Here is a 17804-nt window from a genome sequence, read left to right as displayed (position 1 = left end):
CTAGTTGAGCTTGAACACAAAGGAGGTCATTGCTCAGTCTATGTTGGGCCCTCAGTCAGGGTAGAAAAAAGAGCAAATCCTTTTTTAAAGAAGCAAACATGACATTTGTATGATAGACTGTCTGTCACCACCATGGACTGCATGTAAAGGATAGAGTGGAAAATTAGGCTCTCTCAGCAGTCATGCATTAAACATGTATGATGTGTGCTTTTATTTAATTGGTCCTGAAATATTTATAGAGTTGGCATTCACTGGCTGACATTTGACTGGAGGGAGAGGAGTGAAAAGTGAAAGAGAGAGGTACATTAAGGGTTGTGATATGGTTATTGTGCCACTGCATTGTTGCTGTATCAGCTGACATGTCTTAGTACAGTATTTTTGTTACGGTGGTGAGCCACAGTCAGGCTGGTTATAAAAGATGACTATTAAATGGTATTGACAGGATTGTGGTTGTAATTTGTTCTCTTCAGTTTAACTCTTAATGGTACCATAATTTATAAAATTACAATTTTGTATTAAATAAGACTTGACCAAGACTACACTGGAAAATGTATTTTAAGGGAACAAGTCAAAGGAGGAGTTTTGTGATCTTATCATGCATACATTTCTACTGTATATAAAAGATAAATGTCGCTACTGTGAGATCGCCCATTTGTTTGTGGACTATTGTTTTGCTGGCTCGAGTTTTGCAATTTGTCATCATTTTGGGATTTTAGAGCATATTTGGAAGGAGTGCTAAGTTATTAGTTAATGTTTGTGATAGCTTAAGCAGCTGGGTGCATTCTGTAATTCACGTTTATTGTGATATTAATGCTAATTGTATCTTCCTCTTATCAAAACACTTTTGTTTGTTGTACATTCTACTTATTGCTAAATTAAAATTGGAAACCAAAGAAAAATAATCACATGAAAACAGGATATCAGAATCCTGGTTGCCTTTGTCACCATACAAGGCTTTTTAAATATTTTTGTCCAAAAACAGTGTCCCATTACATCCCCTTAGGTGTGTCTCTGCAAGAAGACCTCTCAGTGACAGTCACTGTCTCTCCCCAAAACAGGTGTCCATCTTATTCTTCTACTCCTTGTCTTCTTTTTGAAATTGACAGATTTTATTTGTATGCTTATTTGATTGCAAGTAATGTTGATGTGCTGTGCATTCTAAGACACAGATCATAAACAAACATTATTTTGTTATATTGTTTTTCTGAATGGAGATTGATCCAGGTGCATTAAGTTGTCATTTGTCATCAAGCTCAGTCCACATAGTTACACATACTTGGTCTTCATGAAGTCAGTTGCTGAAGAAACTGGGGAATTCTGGCATGGATGACAATCACACAGGCCTCACAGCTGCTCAAGTCATGAATTTATTTTAAGGCAGCAGTTCTTATGACAACCTTGCACATGCAAATGTTGTCCTTGTGATATGTTAGGAAACTGTGCCAAAATCGCTGTACAGATGTGGTCTTTAACTTACTTTGACAGTGATTTTGTCAGATGATGTTTCAGTTATAAAATCAGGATTTCACTAGAGAAGAGCAGCAGTCCTGAACTCCTTTAATAGAGACTACAGGTTGAAACATTGTCTTAAAGTGACGCTTTTTGCTCACAACTTCAGACTTATGTGAATAAATATATGAATCATTGCAGATTTATTGGTAATCTGGCTGTATTGATAGACAGCAAACATGGACACAGAGAGTAGGAGGGGAAGCAAACAGATTTAAAGGGCTGGCACAAAGCAGAATGGAAATGCAACTTGAGAGCTCTGAAGTATCCTCTGGGGGCTATGAATGTCTGCACAAAATGTCATCCAATAATTGCTGTGTTTTAAAATCTAGAGTCAAGACCGTCAACTGAAAACTTGCACTTAACAGAATGTGAACCTTTCTTTTTGTGGCAATCAATTCTGATATGAGTTGCTGTCCTCACAGTTGCAATCAAAATCATTTAAGTTTGGTAACTGCCCATTCAGCGAAATCTAAAGGAAAATTAATGGTGAGGGACCTTGACGTGATTGTGGTGTGTATATGGAGTCAAAAAAAAGAAACAGTTTTAAGATTTTATTGGATTGTTTGTATTTGTTGTCATAGTTTCTTTTATTTTGTGACTTCACAGAAGTCAAGTGCAAAGAGGGGGTGATTCAAGCCGATTTTAGACAGATACTACTGAAGAAAATCTAGCCTGCTGTATTTGTCTGTCATATTGGGGACAGCTCTGATTAGTAGGCAAATAAAAAGCACACAAAATCTTTACCTATTCAGATATTAGAAAATAACACACTAGCCAGCCAGTGCCAGGTGTATTTTAGGCCACTGCAAGCTGTTGCCATAGAAACTGTTCCCAAGGAAACACAGGAAGAAGCTGTGACAGGGGTCCCACTCCACCTGTGGCTAATCCTCTGAGAGGCTAAGATAGCTATGTAGCCTTGCTGTATGACTCAAAGTGAATATCACTTATTATGAGTTTATTTAGTTTAAGTCGTGAGGTGGTAAATTCTCTTAGGGTTGGTCAGAGTTGCCTATACACAACCTGACTGTTTTTGGGCCAGAGCCACACGCTAACTTAAAGCATGCCTTTAAGCTGTAAACAAGTGATGCTGTTAGGGCATTTACAAGTCTTATTGTATCTCTCTCCTCTCCTCTATTTTTTGTTCTTTTATCTCAGTTGGTGCACAGCAACAGCCTGTTGTTTTCCATTCTGGAGTCGCACTCTATGCATGTACGTCTGTGTATACTTTTATGTGTGTGTGTATGTGAGAGAAAGTGAGTTGGTGAGTTTGAGTGTGTGGGAGAGCTGGGTGCTGCACTGTCTGGAAACAGCCTCAGGAGAAGATCTCTCTTTTCCACACGTATGCACAAATACAAGCACAAAAACACATGAAAACAGCAAATGGATGAATACATTTTGAGACACACACATGCACACATTAGAATAATGCTTGTTACATTTATGCTTCAGTATCTGTTGCTTACTTGCTTCTTCTCTCTCTCTCATTCATACACAGCTTCACACATATATATTTATCCTGTTATGTGCATGGCATCAATCACCATTGACTTTATTTTACTGTGCAAAATTGAAGCAGTGTTTTTGTTCCCATGTGTCTACCCTTACCTGCAACAGGCACTTGCTGGTGCATGCATGTTTTAGGATGAGTGTATAACGAGTAAAAGAGGGGTGGTGGTGTTATATTATTGGATGACTGGAGTGTGGGGGCGGGGCTTGTACCAGTAATGATATCTGACAGTGAGGGAGAGAGAAGCATCGGGTTGCAGCTTCAATAAAAGACTAGAAAAGACAATTTGCTGAAAGACAGACAGAGACAGGGAGGCAGAAAGAGACAGGGTGGGTAGGAGTTGAAAAGAAAAAAAGACATGGTGTAGAAGAGACTGAATAGTGTACTGAGTGAAATGGACGAGAAGAGAGAATTAGACTTGGAACAGCAACAGAGATGTAGAGGGGAGGGGAGGAGAAACAGAAGAGTTGCAGAATGATTCTTCTAACCATCCACCTACTTCAGATGCTCTCTTCCTCGCCTGTATCCTTCCTCCTCCCTCCTTTTATCCTTTCAGCCACCCATCACTCCCTCCTTTCTTCCTTCCATATTTAATGGGAGTAGGCACAGTGACACTGAGAAGATTGACTGGTCATCTCCTTGGATTCAGAGAAAAGGAGGTAGGGAAAAGAGGTGGGGTGGGTAAACACGGAGAGGAAGAGTGAACTCTCTGAAATAATCAATCCTCATATCCTGCCGTTGCCTGGCCCTCACTCCCCCTCACTCTGTCGTCTCTCTTGCGAGAGGCAAGAAAGGAGCTGAGGAGAGGAGATTTTGGACTCTCAGAGATGTGGATTTTGGACATTTCGCCTGGCTAGAGAGAAAATGGGATGATGGACAACAAAAACAGGCAGGCAGATGGACTAATGGGTGGACTGATGCACAAAGACCCTGACAGAAAGACTCATGCTCCAGCACTAAACAGACTCTGTCTACCTGCTCTGGACTCTCTACCTCTTCCTCCAGCTCCTCCTCCTTCTTTTCATCTCTCCATCTGCCAGCTGCTCTGTCATCCCTGAGGGAGCTGAAAAAGATTAAGAAAAAAAAAACAAGAATACATCATTAAGAGAAAACTGGGATAGGAGGATAAAGATATTTACAAAGCAACATAATCTTAAGAGACAAGGGAAGTCAGACTGTACATTTCACAGCAACACCTGAAGAGCTGGAAAGAAGAGAAGAAATCGCAAAGCAGCAAAGGAGAAACTGGAAATGAAACAGTGGAGAAAGTCTACAGCATAAACTCTAGCTTGCCAAAGGAAAGACTAGACAGCAGAGACGATGAACTATATTTTTGGCAACAACACCCTTTACCCCCGCAGCTCAAGGGTAGGCGGGGGATCTGGGGGTCAAGGGGCAGGGCTAGGAGTCAAACAGAAGTTGGGGCCCAAGCGGGGCTCCTCAGAAGAGCTCGCACCTCCCCATACCTCATCCCCCTCCACTTCCTCTCCTGCCTCCTCCTCCCCTTCCACGTCCTCCTCTCGCTGGCAGCAGCTCCTTACATTCTTTTCCAGGAGGAGTGCCTTCACTGATTGTATCGCTTCTAGTCAGGTAACACATATGTCACATACTGTGTGTGTGTTATGCTGGAGGATGGTTCAGGATCAGGGCGGGAAGAATGTAACTTGACCAGAGTTTTCGTTGTGTTTGTATGTATGTCTCTGTGTTTGTGTATCTAGTTTCAGTTTCTTTGCCAAAACACGGATGTGCTTCGGGCATCTGGAAGGTTTTAAATGAAAGCTGAAACAGTTCTGTGTTTGTGATTGAGAATTTTGATAATGTTGTCATGGAAATGAGCCCTGGCAAAATGTACACGACCCAGAGAGCCAGTGTGTTGCCATGGCAAAGACATCATTTAGTGGAGTTGTCTTCACACTGAGAGTCTACACTGAAATCAAAATCTTACAATGGAAAGGTTTGTGCCTGACCTAATGGCAGAGGTATCTCTGTTGTCATGAGTGTAGTTATTTCTGACATCACTACAGTATGACCCATAGGCCAGATTTGTATTTCCTCAAACAAAAAATTAATTCTTTTAATGGCTGAGCTGTAGAAAATATAAATGAAGGCACTATACCTCCTCAAAAATATATAATTGCGTCATTATTTATGAAGTTGCCTCTTTAATACTGTAAGAACCAGGATTAATTAGTTTGGGATTGTTTGGTCTTTTTTTTACTTTATTTCTTTGCTCAAATAGATCCAAATGCCAGAACAGATTAATCATGAGCACAACAGTAGGGATAGTTGAATAAAGACTTTTTTATGATATTTTGTTTTTTAAAACACATATGTATGAGTGGAAAGAGTCTCGTATGTATCAAGGAAACAAGATGAAACCAATGTTGCTTGGTTGTAACTGTGCTTGTGTTGACTTCAGTTGCTCACATCAGTATAGTTGGTTAAACAATGTATACATATTTACCATGGAGAATGGACAATAGAGCCATATCATAGATGATATAGTGGTGCTTTTATTGAGTGGAATAGACTGATTGAATAAAACCCAAAACTTATGCTGTATCTGTTTACTATATGATGGTACTGTCACCAACTCCCTTGATTGACTATAATCCTGCTTTTTGTCAGATAAATTGTCCAGTGCATGGAGGTGGACAAAATAGCTTCCTACAAATTCTATTTTTTAACACAGAACATGATTCACTAAAAAGTTTAAATGATTGTATTTTCACCATTAATATGTTAAACTCCAGCCATCAGCTTGCATAATTGCTTGACTAACCACTGACACAATTCAACAACCCACAAAGAACCCGCAAGGGTGCTACTTCAATCACGAGGATCTCCACACGGGGCCTCCCAGATGTTGACAATTGCTACAATCACTGTCTTCATTATTCATTACAAGGTATCTCTGATTTTTTACAACATAATTCTATTACCACTTATTACTAAATAATATGTAACAATTATTTCACATAAACTAATATCATCCATATTGAATTCAAATACAAAACCTTAGTTTTTGCTCACTATTACCATCCTTTGTATGTCAGAGGTAACATCATCATTACCATAAGCATGTATAAGTTAGATGAACAATTCCACACTAATGCAAGAGCATAGACATTAATAGACAACATTACTTAGAACCTGTGGACAGAGACTATTGTAACAGTTAGAACATATGTGTTGTCCAGGAAACTGTAAAGACTGCTAGTTTGATTTACAGATGTCCTGTACATTTACACTTTCAGTCATATCCCATAGGTGTAGTGGTGTATTCTTCTCAGTATTGACACTTATAAGGACTGGCTCAATGTTTTAGTATAAAAACATTGTTTACGCTTAATGTGTATTCCCTGTCTTTTCCAAGAGTGTTTGGGGTCTTGCTTGTTAATAAAAGAAACTAGATTAAGAAGTTGGGTTTTGTACAGAAAAATCTCCTTGAGGAGACTAATTTTCTCTGAGGACAAACTGTCTTGAAATCATAGTCCATTTGGAAGCTGCTGCTGTGAAGTTACGTGATTTGCCATTAGTGAGTCCAACCCACCTGCTGATGCTGTGTATTAACCATAAATATAGCATCAGCTAAAATTAAGCCGAAGCCTCAGGTAAAATGAAAAAAGAAAAAAAAAATCTGTCATATGCTGATGTTGAATTTTTGATTGTGTTTGTGTCACTTCTTAGACCCCCAGGGTCCTGTACATTAACACAGCATGACTCCCTAAAATATGCAAAGAGTATAAAGCAAATGCAATTTATAATTTTTTCAAATTACATTTTGCTTCAAGTTAGCAGATCTGTCAGATCTTGGTGGACAGGTATAACTAAAGAACAAAAGATTGTTGGTTGGTTATATATATATATATATATATATATATATATATATATATATATATATATATATATATATACCCTCTTTTAGTTATCATATTGGCCAATGTTTTCCCAAGGTGTCCCCCTGTTGATGGAAGAAGCAAAGGTTTTTTGCAACTTTCAGATGAAGATATTTTCAATCACTTGATCTGAGCTACATAGTATAAATCATACAAACACCATTTTTTGTGTGTTTTGTGTATATGTAGTCCGCAAGTGTGGAGGGTCATGGACAGATCTGATTTTGATGGTTTGTTTAAGCACAGAGTCATCGTTTACATTACTTATTGTTGTTGTTTTTCTCTATCATTGGAACCAGTTGAGTAAAATAGCTTGATTGTCACATATCCTTAGATATATTAGAGTCCAAGTGATTTTAGTTTTACTTATTGTTTCGGACAAGATGTAGACATTGTGTTGTCTCAAGAACTATGCTCTATGTAGTGATCTAAGAAGTGTTATAATTGCTTGTGTGTTTTAGGGCTTTAGTTTTGTAAAACTAAATAATGAGTTAACTCCTATCTTTAACAATGTTTGTGTTGTGGACAACAAAATACATGCCTTTGTTTCTTTTCCGCACCTTATTCTTTTATAATTGATGAGCGGTAAAGTACAGTATGGAAGTCATCATAGCCCCATAGGAAGGGCTCTAAAAGCCTTGAAGAGGTGTTTAGTGGTCACAGGAAATGGGAGTGGAGAGGGAAGTAGGGGAGCTAGGGAGATACAGAGTGAGATTAAGACACAGGAAGACAGGATTTATGACTTATAAGGATAGTAAGATAAAACTGATCCCATTAGCTCTCTTAGATAATGAAATATCCACCCAACAGAAACAAATTTCAAGTCAGTTGTAACACACTCACTTCAAGTCTTCAGAGGTTACTTGGTACAGTCAAGTAAAAAAGAAAGTACATCATCTTTCTATTCTCAGATTTTCCACATCTACACATGATAATAATTTAAAAAAAAACATCTGGTCTTTAGAAGGTCTTATAATTATGCAAAATTTACTTTAGATGAAGAACAACAGATTATGTATTACACTGTGTCATTGCTCATTGAACAAAAACTAAGCGACAATGCAGAAACAGTGGGTGAAAAACTTAGTGAACCCCATGATTTAATAGCTTGGAGAGCAATAACTTAAACTTATTACTGATATGTTATTTTTTCCCTCAGCTTTACACTTCACTGTCACTTCAGTGAAGTTTATGGACATTTGTTTTTGCATGGCTCTCTTAAGGCTGCAGTATTAATAGATTTTCCAAAGAAGAAAAAACTGCCAGAATTTTTCAAACATTGTCTATTTTCTTTCTCACTGATCATGTTGACAAACAGTTATGATCCACCACACAGTTTTCTGTACAGCAGGCATGCTCGTCAGTCATCATTTGAGGTTACACAGCAGACTTCTCATGTGCTTTTTTAAGATGCTTTATATAGTGTTCGACCATTTTAACTGAAATGCTGTGGATCATCTTTATGATGTTTGCAACCTCAACATGAGGTAAATTGACAGATTAGCCACCACAGCATCTCTGGTTAACAGAATGATGTACTTTTAGAAACAGAGGACTCAGGCATTGCAGCTTTGAGTTTGCAGTAAACCAGTGTAACATGTAAAAATTGCGTGTAGAATTTAGAACATGGTGTTAGAGGTGCATGCCAGCTCAGAAACCATCTTTAGTCCAGTGTAATCACATAGTTCTCTCCATCAGTGAAAGGATTTGCAGATATTTACAAGCATTTTAATCCATCTGTTGTCAGGCTCTTTTTACCTCTTTCTGATGATTCTGTCTACCTTTTTTGAGCAGTTGTTGCTAATGCTGGGATTGTGATTGTTCCTGTTACAGAAGTCTTGCAATTTGTTCAGATGCTGCTTTGCAAAGAGAAGATTCAGTCAGTTAGCATTTAATACACTAACTGACACCTGCAGAGTCTGAGCTCTAGAGTTTTTTTGGATTTCTTCTGAGGATTGCATGGTCTGACCTTTTGGTGAACTTGCTAGGATGCCACACATGGGAAGACAAGCAACTGTTTTTAATATTCCACTGATGAAAAATAGTGGAATATTATTGGCTTTAGACCAGCCAAACTGCTAAAACTCAAGCTTTTACAGAGATGTTCACATATAGCTGCCATTGACTCTCTGAATTACAATCAGACTTAGTTTTTGTAAAATTAATTACATGGCATGGTATGTCATGCTTTGTTGTTGAGGTTATATGTAACTAATTTTAAAACCTGATAATGACCCAATCAAATAATTTTGTGAAAAGATTTGAAAGAGAGTGTACTTTCTTTTTGACATGACTGTATATACTGTAGTAATAATTCATCTATCTAAATAAGTAAGGCTGGTGTCACTACTTGCATCTTGTACATATTTTAACTCACCTGCAGAAAGAGTTAAAATTGTATTTCAATATCACAGCAAAGAAATTACACAAGTTAAAAGTATAAAAATATAAGGAACGTATCTTCTTGCTTGAAAAAAGCCTGCAAATGTCATTTATGTACAGTTGTTGACAATGTTGCCTAGGAATAGATTCTGGGAATTAGTTGGTTATTGTCTGATAACTTAGCACTGTTTCGCAATGACCAATCTCATTGCAGTGTCAGGGCTTCATCTGTTATTAGTGGATTAACATACTAAGATTGCATATCAATGTACACACATTTAAAAAAAGCTAAAACATCTTCATATAATAGTCAATGCTTCCCATATTACAGATTAATTGAGAGCAATCTGAAATGATAAAACTCACACCTCCAAAATCTTTTCTCTTATATTGAAATTATGGATCTGTTTATGCAGATATCAATTAAATGGGGTACCTCTCACCCACCGTCATTTGAGAAGGGTTTCAGCGTTTCAAGAGCTATAAGCAAGTATTGCTAATAATTAGCTGCCTGGCTGGATTCTATGTCATATCATCAAACTGAATCTGTTGTACATTTGTACGGTAAAGTTCAGTGGACTCTCCCCAGCACAAATCCTGTTCCTCTTATAGAAGGGCTCATTGCCCTCATCGTGCCCAGGGAAACTGTCTTCTCCTCCTGTGTTTTATTGGATGCTACTGTGTGCGTTTTTCCTGTTGATTTATATCTGTTGTTCAACCTCATCACACTCAGGGTGGATCTGCAGCAAATAGCATAGCTAGATGCGCCTGACCATCAGATATTGGACACATGTCTACTTACACACTGTGAAACTTTGTCAGTTTAAGTTGCAAAATTTGAGTGGGCACTATGTAATGAACTGAGGCAAATTTTATTTTTGTGAGCCTTCTTACCTCGGCTGTGAATTTCACCTCCCACAGACTTTTGAGCACTCAGAAACTATAGAACCTAGCCACATACAAATGCAAAGCTGCAAGAGTCAGGAGTGTGGATTGTTTGCAATGATATACAATTCATTTGACAATAGCCATCAGATTTAGGACAAAAATGACCAATGTCATATTTGAAACAGCGCAGGAATTGTTCTGTTTAGTTCCTACATGATTGCGCCGTGCTCACATCACATGGGAATAAATACGGCATCGACTTAAAGGTAGAAAGCAATGGTTTGGAAACACAAATGTGTTCAGACTTGTCTCTAACTCTCAAGACACCTAGATTGACACGCGCTGCCTGTTTGCTTTGTTCTGTTCAAAAGCTACATATGAACTTCCTTGTATGCTGCAGTGGAGAGAATGTCTCAATGGAGTAGTCTTGTTTGTTTTCTTAAAAGTTATCCCAAAGCAAGAGGTTCTAAACAGCTTCATGTTTTATATTTTAAAAAAGTACTGATGTGGAGGTGATGTCATCAGTGGGTGGAGTCAGTACACATGTTTGTAGTCTGGACCATGGGTCCCATTGTAACCAATGAGCTCCACCTCTGATACTCGCCAATGCTGCAGGTGGCATCAGCTGTTGTCATGGTGATACTGCGATGCTGATGTGTGTGTGTGTGTGTGTGTGAATGTGCAAGTGTAAGAGTGAGACATGAAAAAAGAAAGATTAGATGAGTGTATGCTGATAAACTTAAAATTTTAAGATATATTTGTTCACACTGTCACCCATTTGTACACACACACATTCCACTGTAGCAACTAGTTATCCATTGGATATATAATGCTGAGAGTGTGTGAGGTGTTGCGTCATTTTCTGTGTGTGGGATGATGCATGCATATCAGTTCGCTCCCACACACATCGCACACACAGACTGCTCCACACAAACGCTCTCTCTGTTCCCTTTCCATCAGTCTCCTACTCCCAGCCTGTTCTGTCTATGCTGATATAATCAACACTGACCACCAACAATCACTTAATAAGAACACTAACTAATGAAGCTGCACACATCATTAAGACATCTCCATCTATCCTACTGGGATTATTATGGAAAGGGTGAAGAGGGAAGACTCCACTTCAATAAATGGATATAAGTAATGATTGTGATGAAAATGACAAGCTTTGATTCATAAAGCATTGTTTTTTTATTCTAGTCAGGTTTATACTTTACAAAAGCTATGTCTGTTTATGCAATATCACCAGGAAGCATGAGATTAGTACCTTTGTCTTGCAGTCACGATTATCTTATGTTCCTTTCATGTTTTCATTGCTACAGAAGACAGTAAACAGCACACTTTCTCACATCTAAGTGTTTCCATCCCCCTTGACCTATAATTGCTGTCCTTCATTGTAGGTCAATCAAAATAGTGTGTGCTTGTGTGTGTTTTTTCTCAGGCATCTTGTTACATGAATTAATGATTTCACCACCAATGGTTCTAAGAATGAGAGGCATCTGCCACAGGAAAGACTTGTTGTTTCTAAACATTTTTGTCTAGTATTTCTTATTAGAGATTTAAATATGTTTGACATGGCTTGCAAAGCCCCAAAGCCCAAAGCCTACGTTTGACCAATCAGCAGACCAATCAGAGCAGACTGGGCTGTTTGGGAGGCCTATAATCTATTGTTGTAGCCTTTTTTTGTTGTGCGTTTTAAAAAATTATTACATGGGTTTCTTCATTTCACTTTCAAACATGTGGACAGAATGTTTTCACCTGAAATCTTTAGCATCGACAAGGGGGGTTACTAGTTGTAACACATTCTTGGCATTTCTGGGCACTATATGTTGATCATTATTTCTGTAACATGAGCAAGTGAATAACCCACTGTATTATCTAATGAATACGCAAACTGAAATAGAAATTATTGGCCATATCAGTTTAATAACCTATGTAGCTAAATAGCTAATTCACGTTTGTGTTGTATTTCAGGAATGGCTACAGGTTCTTTAATCTCATCCAATCAAAAGCTGCAAGCGTCATCTCCACAAATTGTGTACAGAGTTTGTAATTAAGTCATGGAGGAAGGGATATCCAGCTTGGCAGGCACCCAGATAAAGAGTAGTAAACTCATCTGCAACAGACACTGAGACCATTTTCTCAACAGAGATACTTTTACAGCATGATGCTCTAACTCACAGTTGAAGAATAGTCAGTCAGAATAACAGATTGCAAGCTCGGCTTTCATCATTTCACAATGTGCAATTGACAGAGGATGACACACACACACAAATAGATTAGGAAAGAGTATCATTGTGTGAACAACACAGTGAAGGAGCCATGCAGTCATTGTTGAACTTTGTGAGCTGACCTGAGGAGGTGATCTTACCCATCCATCCCACAAGTAGAATCACCCTCTGAGCTCACCAATGAGTGTGAGAGGAGGGGGTTCCTCTTAGAGATGAGGACTCAACTCTAAATATTTTGACCCCACTACTGGCATTTCTGCTTTCAGTGTAATAGTCCTGCTTACAGTAGTTCTTACATAGTTCTGCTTTGATTTAATGACTAAACTGACTATTACAGCAACGTCTCCACACAAAGATCTATTTTGTGTCGATGAATAAAACTGCAAAAATAAAATCATCCACTTGAGTAATGCAATGAGTCAAAACTCAGGATACAGCTACACACATCATTCGTTTTTCATATTGTATCTTTGTGGTCAGAAATAATGAGTAATAAGTATGTTGAACTCAAATTATAGGCACAAACTTGTTGTATACTAGAAAGGACAAAAATATGAACTGAAAAAAATAAGTCCCATGATGAATTCAATTGCAGTTTGTTTTTCCAGAATTGTTGGGTTCTCTCAGGTCATGAGTCATAGAATATCTCTTTGACTTTTAATTTCGTATCGTAAAATATTCTATTACATAAATGCTGAAAAGACTTACAGTCACTGGGATTGAGGTTAAGCTTTCTACATAAAATAGTTGGCTAAATATAACTTTTTACAGTCAGTTATGCAATACTCTTTCACTGGTATGTTGTGAATTTGAAGTTTAGGATTGGGAAATGCAAGTGAGGCCACATCAAGACATAAAAACATTTTACAGGAATTTGCTTTGGAGAAGCAGAGATCTTTTCTCAGGATGTCACATAATTTTGGAGATTTTAAAGTCAAACATGAACTTATTTGTCTTGTGCTATTATAATCATCCTGCTGCAGCTTTTTATTTTCTTGAGATTATTCAAAGGTGTTCTATTAATTTTAGAAATATAATTAATGTTGTACCCTCAAGACCATGCTACAACCTTTCAACCCTGTGCTGCTCTGATCTTAACTAACTATGAATTATTGCTGATTTATTCTACCATGTTGTGTGTGGCTGCTGGTGTCATATATGATAATGAAGATCTCAGGCTGTAACTTCACATGTCACATGACACACTGGATCCATGGAGACCACAGCTCTGCTCTGCAGAGATGCAGTCTTGCCATTTATTTAAGCCTTAGATGGTATCAATCTATCTGCTGACACAGAATAAGAATTTTGGTTCAGAAGCATCCATGGATAGTTGAAAAATGGGGATGTTTAAAATAAACAGGAAAGCAATTTTTAAATTGTAATACAGCCAATTAAAGATTATGGAAATAGAATAACAAAATTCTGAAAGTGCCTTGTTTTAAGTGTAAAGGAATGATTAGATTAAACCAAGTAGCCAGGTAGCCAAGCAATCAACAAGAAAAGCAACTGTTTTGAATTATAACATTTTCTAACATTCTACATTGTGGATGATGAATTGGATCAAATTTAATCATTCTATTGTTTTATTCAGATTGTTATTAGCCATTTAACACTCTGTAAACATTATTTCCCCTTTAGCAACACTATCCAGTACCACACTACCTTTTTTCTATGATGGCTCTCAAACAGTGACAGTGTCGTCAGTCCACTTCAACAAAAAACTCATGGTGACAAATGGAACAGTAGACCACTGTTTAACTCAACAGTCATTTCAATGCTCCATCTGTCTGTGGAGTCTGAGGCCCCCTGCTGGTAACTTTCAATATTAGTGTCTGGACTATTTTTTTTTTCCTTTCTTGCTTTTGTCGCTTTTCATATTTGCCCAATGCCAAGACCCAAGACCTAACCTATTAAATTTCTTCTTCCTCCAGAAATAAGAAATCGTTTGATTAAATGCTATGATGTTTTGAGATAAGGAGTAAAAACACAACATAAGAAAACAAAAAGAAGATGGCACACTCTTTCACCTCCAAACAGGAAAGGACTGTCTGAATTGAATTTATAAATCAGCTCTCTCCCCCACCCCTCCCCCAAAAGATGTGTGTGAACTGGGCTAGTTTTTTTGATCCATTACACAAGATAAATGAGAAATAGAAGAGCTTTTAAAAAAAAAACACTTGGAAAATTAGGGTGTTTTTGTTTTTTTCTGAAGAACCAGGTCACTTTGTTCCAGATCATAAAATAATGATTTTATTATGCAAACCATGTTACAAAGTCAGCATCAGAGACAGTCACACATAAGACATGAAGATATATTCCCTAATGTATTTCTTTATGGAATATTTCAGTTATGCCAAAGGGAATTACAGCAGATATGACATGGCTGCTTTGGTGTTTCTTAAAAATATTTGAGAGCAAATTGAATTCATCACGCATTTGATATTGTTTTAGGACTCAAACCAGGCATTAAAAACTGGTTGATAGATTATAAAAAGGATTTTCTCTGATAAGATTGGGATAAAACTCTTGGGTCTAACCCTCCAATGCACCCTAGTGGACTCTCTTGTCCCCGTTTCTGTCTTCACTTTCAACCCCATCCCTTTATTTTCACTTCCCAGCATACTCCACCCATTCCTACTCCACCCTCACTCGATGTTTTAGTGCTGGCTTCATTTAGCGCAGTGATGCTAACAGCCTATTCTCCCTGCTCATCCACCCCTGACTGAGCGGTTTGCCTGCAGCGATAGGAGCACTTTACGCAGGGAACGCACACACTGACATGCATACACATATCCACTAACTTACTGAGCGTTCTCTCAGTCACCCTCACACTCTGCATCTCTTGGAGCTTTTTACGCTTATGCTGCTTTTTAATGTGCCTCGTGTGTCTATATGCCCCTCTTTCTCTTATCAGCTTGGTTTGGGGCAAGTTGTGGCATATATTACTTGACATTATAAAAACATGGACCTCATAGCTATAATCAGATAGGTATGAGTAAGTGCATCTCTCCAGCTTGAGGTATAAACAAATGGCAGCTATTGTTCATTCCCTAAATATCAGCCACAGGCACCCAGAAGCTATACAAAAACAAATTTTCCCCTGTTGAGCTTTTGTTTCTGTGTTGTTATAATCAATACCAGTTGTTTTTGTCATATTTCTTTATGTCTAAATGGTCACTTATCAATCAATCAACTGATGAATAATTAATATGTTATAGGTACCAAGGTCTTTTGAACTATTTGTGTAACATAAACATACATAAAGGCAAGCATTGCCACATTTTTAAACAAAATGAACAGATGACTTAATGTTTAATCTTTTCTTCAAAGTCTTGAAAAGGTGTTCACTGAGAGGCTGCAATTTTTGTTAGGTCACCGTAATAAAGGTCCCTTCTGAACAGGTAAAACAAAGCAAACAAACAAACCAGGGATATGTCAATTCTGTACAATGGATCTACATTTCTGTACAATGCTGAGAAATGGTAAGATTTAAAAAGAAAGTTTTATCATCTGTGTGGGTTTACAGATGGTCAGGGGCTACACTAAATTTGTGCTGCTATAGAAATTAATCAAACTAAAGATTAAAAGTTTAAAATTAACATTTAACCCTTTAAGAGTTGATGCAACTTATGAGTGTACACAAACTGTATCTCAAGGCAATCCGTGAAACTCTCACATAACAAAATTTATTGATTTGTGGTCAATCAATTTCATTTACATAGATTTGAAAAACAGACAATGGAGACCACTAAGTTTTAAGAGGCTTTCAATGAAATGCAGGCATTCAGGAGAATCATTCATTTTCTAGAGTTGTGAATTTTTACTTATTTGATCTTATGCATACGAAGATGCATTTCAGTGTCTTGAATAATCAACTACTACATAACCACACCACACATAGCTTCTTTTTCGTTAATGAAAACAATTCTGTTTTTACTAAAATCCTCAATAAAAAAAAAAATTAAAAACTGCATCTTTTCCATACCTGTGTCTGAGTGACCCAGCTCAGTACTATACACATTTGACATTTCACTAGCTTTCACTGACTTATTTACTTCAATAGAATGCAATTAACGCTGTTTCTGTAAAGTGTATGATGGCATGTGTCTCCAAACTGCTGTGACAACTCCTGTTACATTTGCAAATGACTCAAATCATGAAGGCACGTAAGAAACCCACTGAAGTACAATTCCTTTTAAAATCTAAAAAAACATGCACAATTTGTGAGACCAGGCTCATGCAACCGTCCTCAGGTGTTACTGCGCAGAACATTTTCTTCTTTTTTTCTTATCTCAAAACAAAACATCAAATACAGTACAACTTTTCTCCTCTTTATTGTTATTCACGAGACCTCATCAGGCCACCATTTACTGAAAGATAGCTGCACTATACCTGGCATCATATTCCTATTTGTGTGTTTTAATCCCTGAAAAAAACCACAAGCTAGCCAAACACATGAGGATGTGCGAACACTCACATGGAGGTATAGTCTCTTAGGGAAATAGGCCAATGCATAGAGACACACACAAACACTATTTTGCAGCTCACCCGGCATGCCTTATAATGCTTTACAAGAACAAGACAAAGGTTGTTGAAAGCGGCTACCCTCCACCAATCACAGCTCTCCCTCCATTGTATGCACACATACACTGGCTGTGAGCTCTGAGGGTTGTATCACTGTCCCTAGTTGCCTATCGATTAGTCATGCCTGGCTGCTGTCATGTGCAGGAGTCCAGGGAAGTCCCTAATTGGCCAGTCCAGGAACGACAGAGGCAGATAGAGGCAGAAAGAGGCAGATAGGGGCAGCCACTGTCAAAGGGAGGCAGCATGGAAAGATGAGAGAGGCTAGGAGAAATATTTGTGCATGGAGATGTGGCCGGTTTTACTTTATCATAAGAGAGACAAAATAAGACAAGATGAAAGTAGGAGGACAAAGAGGATTTAAGTGTTTCCTACCTTCATTTATTCTGGATGGAAAAAAAACCCCACAAATCTTTAAAGGAAATCAAATAGGGGAATCTGATCTGAATTAAGTTTTTTAGTTTTTTTTTACGGTTTACAATTTTTGCAATGTATGGACTTTAATATCTTCTGCGTGGTAAGCATCTCTGACTGAAGCAATTGTATGCAATAACATGGGTGGGTAATATAATCTTTTAGGAGTGACTAATTGCTGGAGTGGAGTGTCATCGCCCAATGAGAGATTGCTATTTTCAACTGGAGTGACAGATCTGACATCCAAACCAAGAGAGAAGACTGACTGGAGGATCAACTCATCCAAGGGGTTTTGCTGCTTCTCTTTGGAACTAAACTTTTATCTTTCCATTGACCCCTTAACACTGAGAAATATCGAGAGGTCCAGTGTGCTCTTAAGGATAGAAA

At 37.9% G+C, this 17804-nt stretch overlaps 2 protein-coding genes across 7 annotated transcripts in view; one reads left to right on the top strand and one right to left on the bottom strand.

Moving 5' to 3' along the window:
- The window catches only part of cp (ceruloplasmin), a 442499-nt gene that overhangs the window by 180339 nt on the left and 244356 nt on the right, over positions 1 to 17804 (bottom strand). The window lies entirely within an intron of this gene.
- LOC140311610 (discs large homolog 1-like protein) overlaps positions 1 to 17804 on the top strand; it is a 106762-nt gene that overhangs the window by 36625 nt on the left and 52333 nt on the right. The window contains exon 1 of one of the 6 annotated variants that reach the window (XM_072389021.1): positions 3294 to 4609. The exons of the other annotated variants lie outside the window; for them this stretch is intronic. Coding sequence (XP_072245122.1) covers positions 4340 to 4609 — 270 coding nt within the window. The 5' untranslated portion in view covers positions 3294 to 4339. Of the gene's footprint in view, positions 1 to 3293; positions 4610 to 17804 lie in introns of those variants that run through there. 6 annotated transcript variants of the gene reach the window in all.

Source organism: Leuresthes tenuis, unplaced genomic scaffold (genome assembly GCF_036924035.1).
Source record: "Leuresthes tenuis unplaced genomic scaffold, fLeuTen1.0.hap1 SCAF_7, whole genome shotgun sequence".
Taxonomy (NCBI): domain Eukaryota; kingdom Metazoa; phylum Chordata; class Actinopteri; order Atheriniformes; family Atherinopsidae; genus Leuresthes; species Leuresthes tenuis.
Note: the sequence above shows the minus strand (reverse complement) of the source record. Positions and strands in the feature narration are given on the sequence as shown.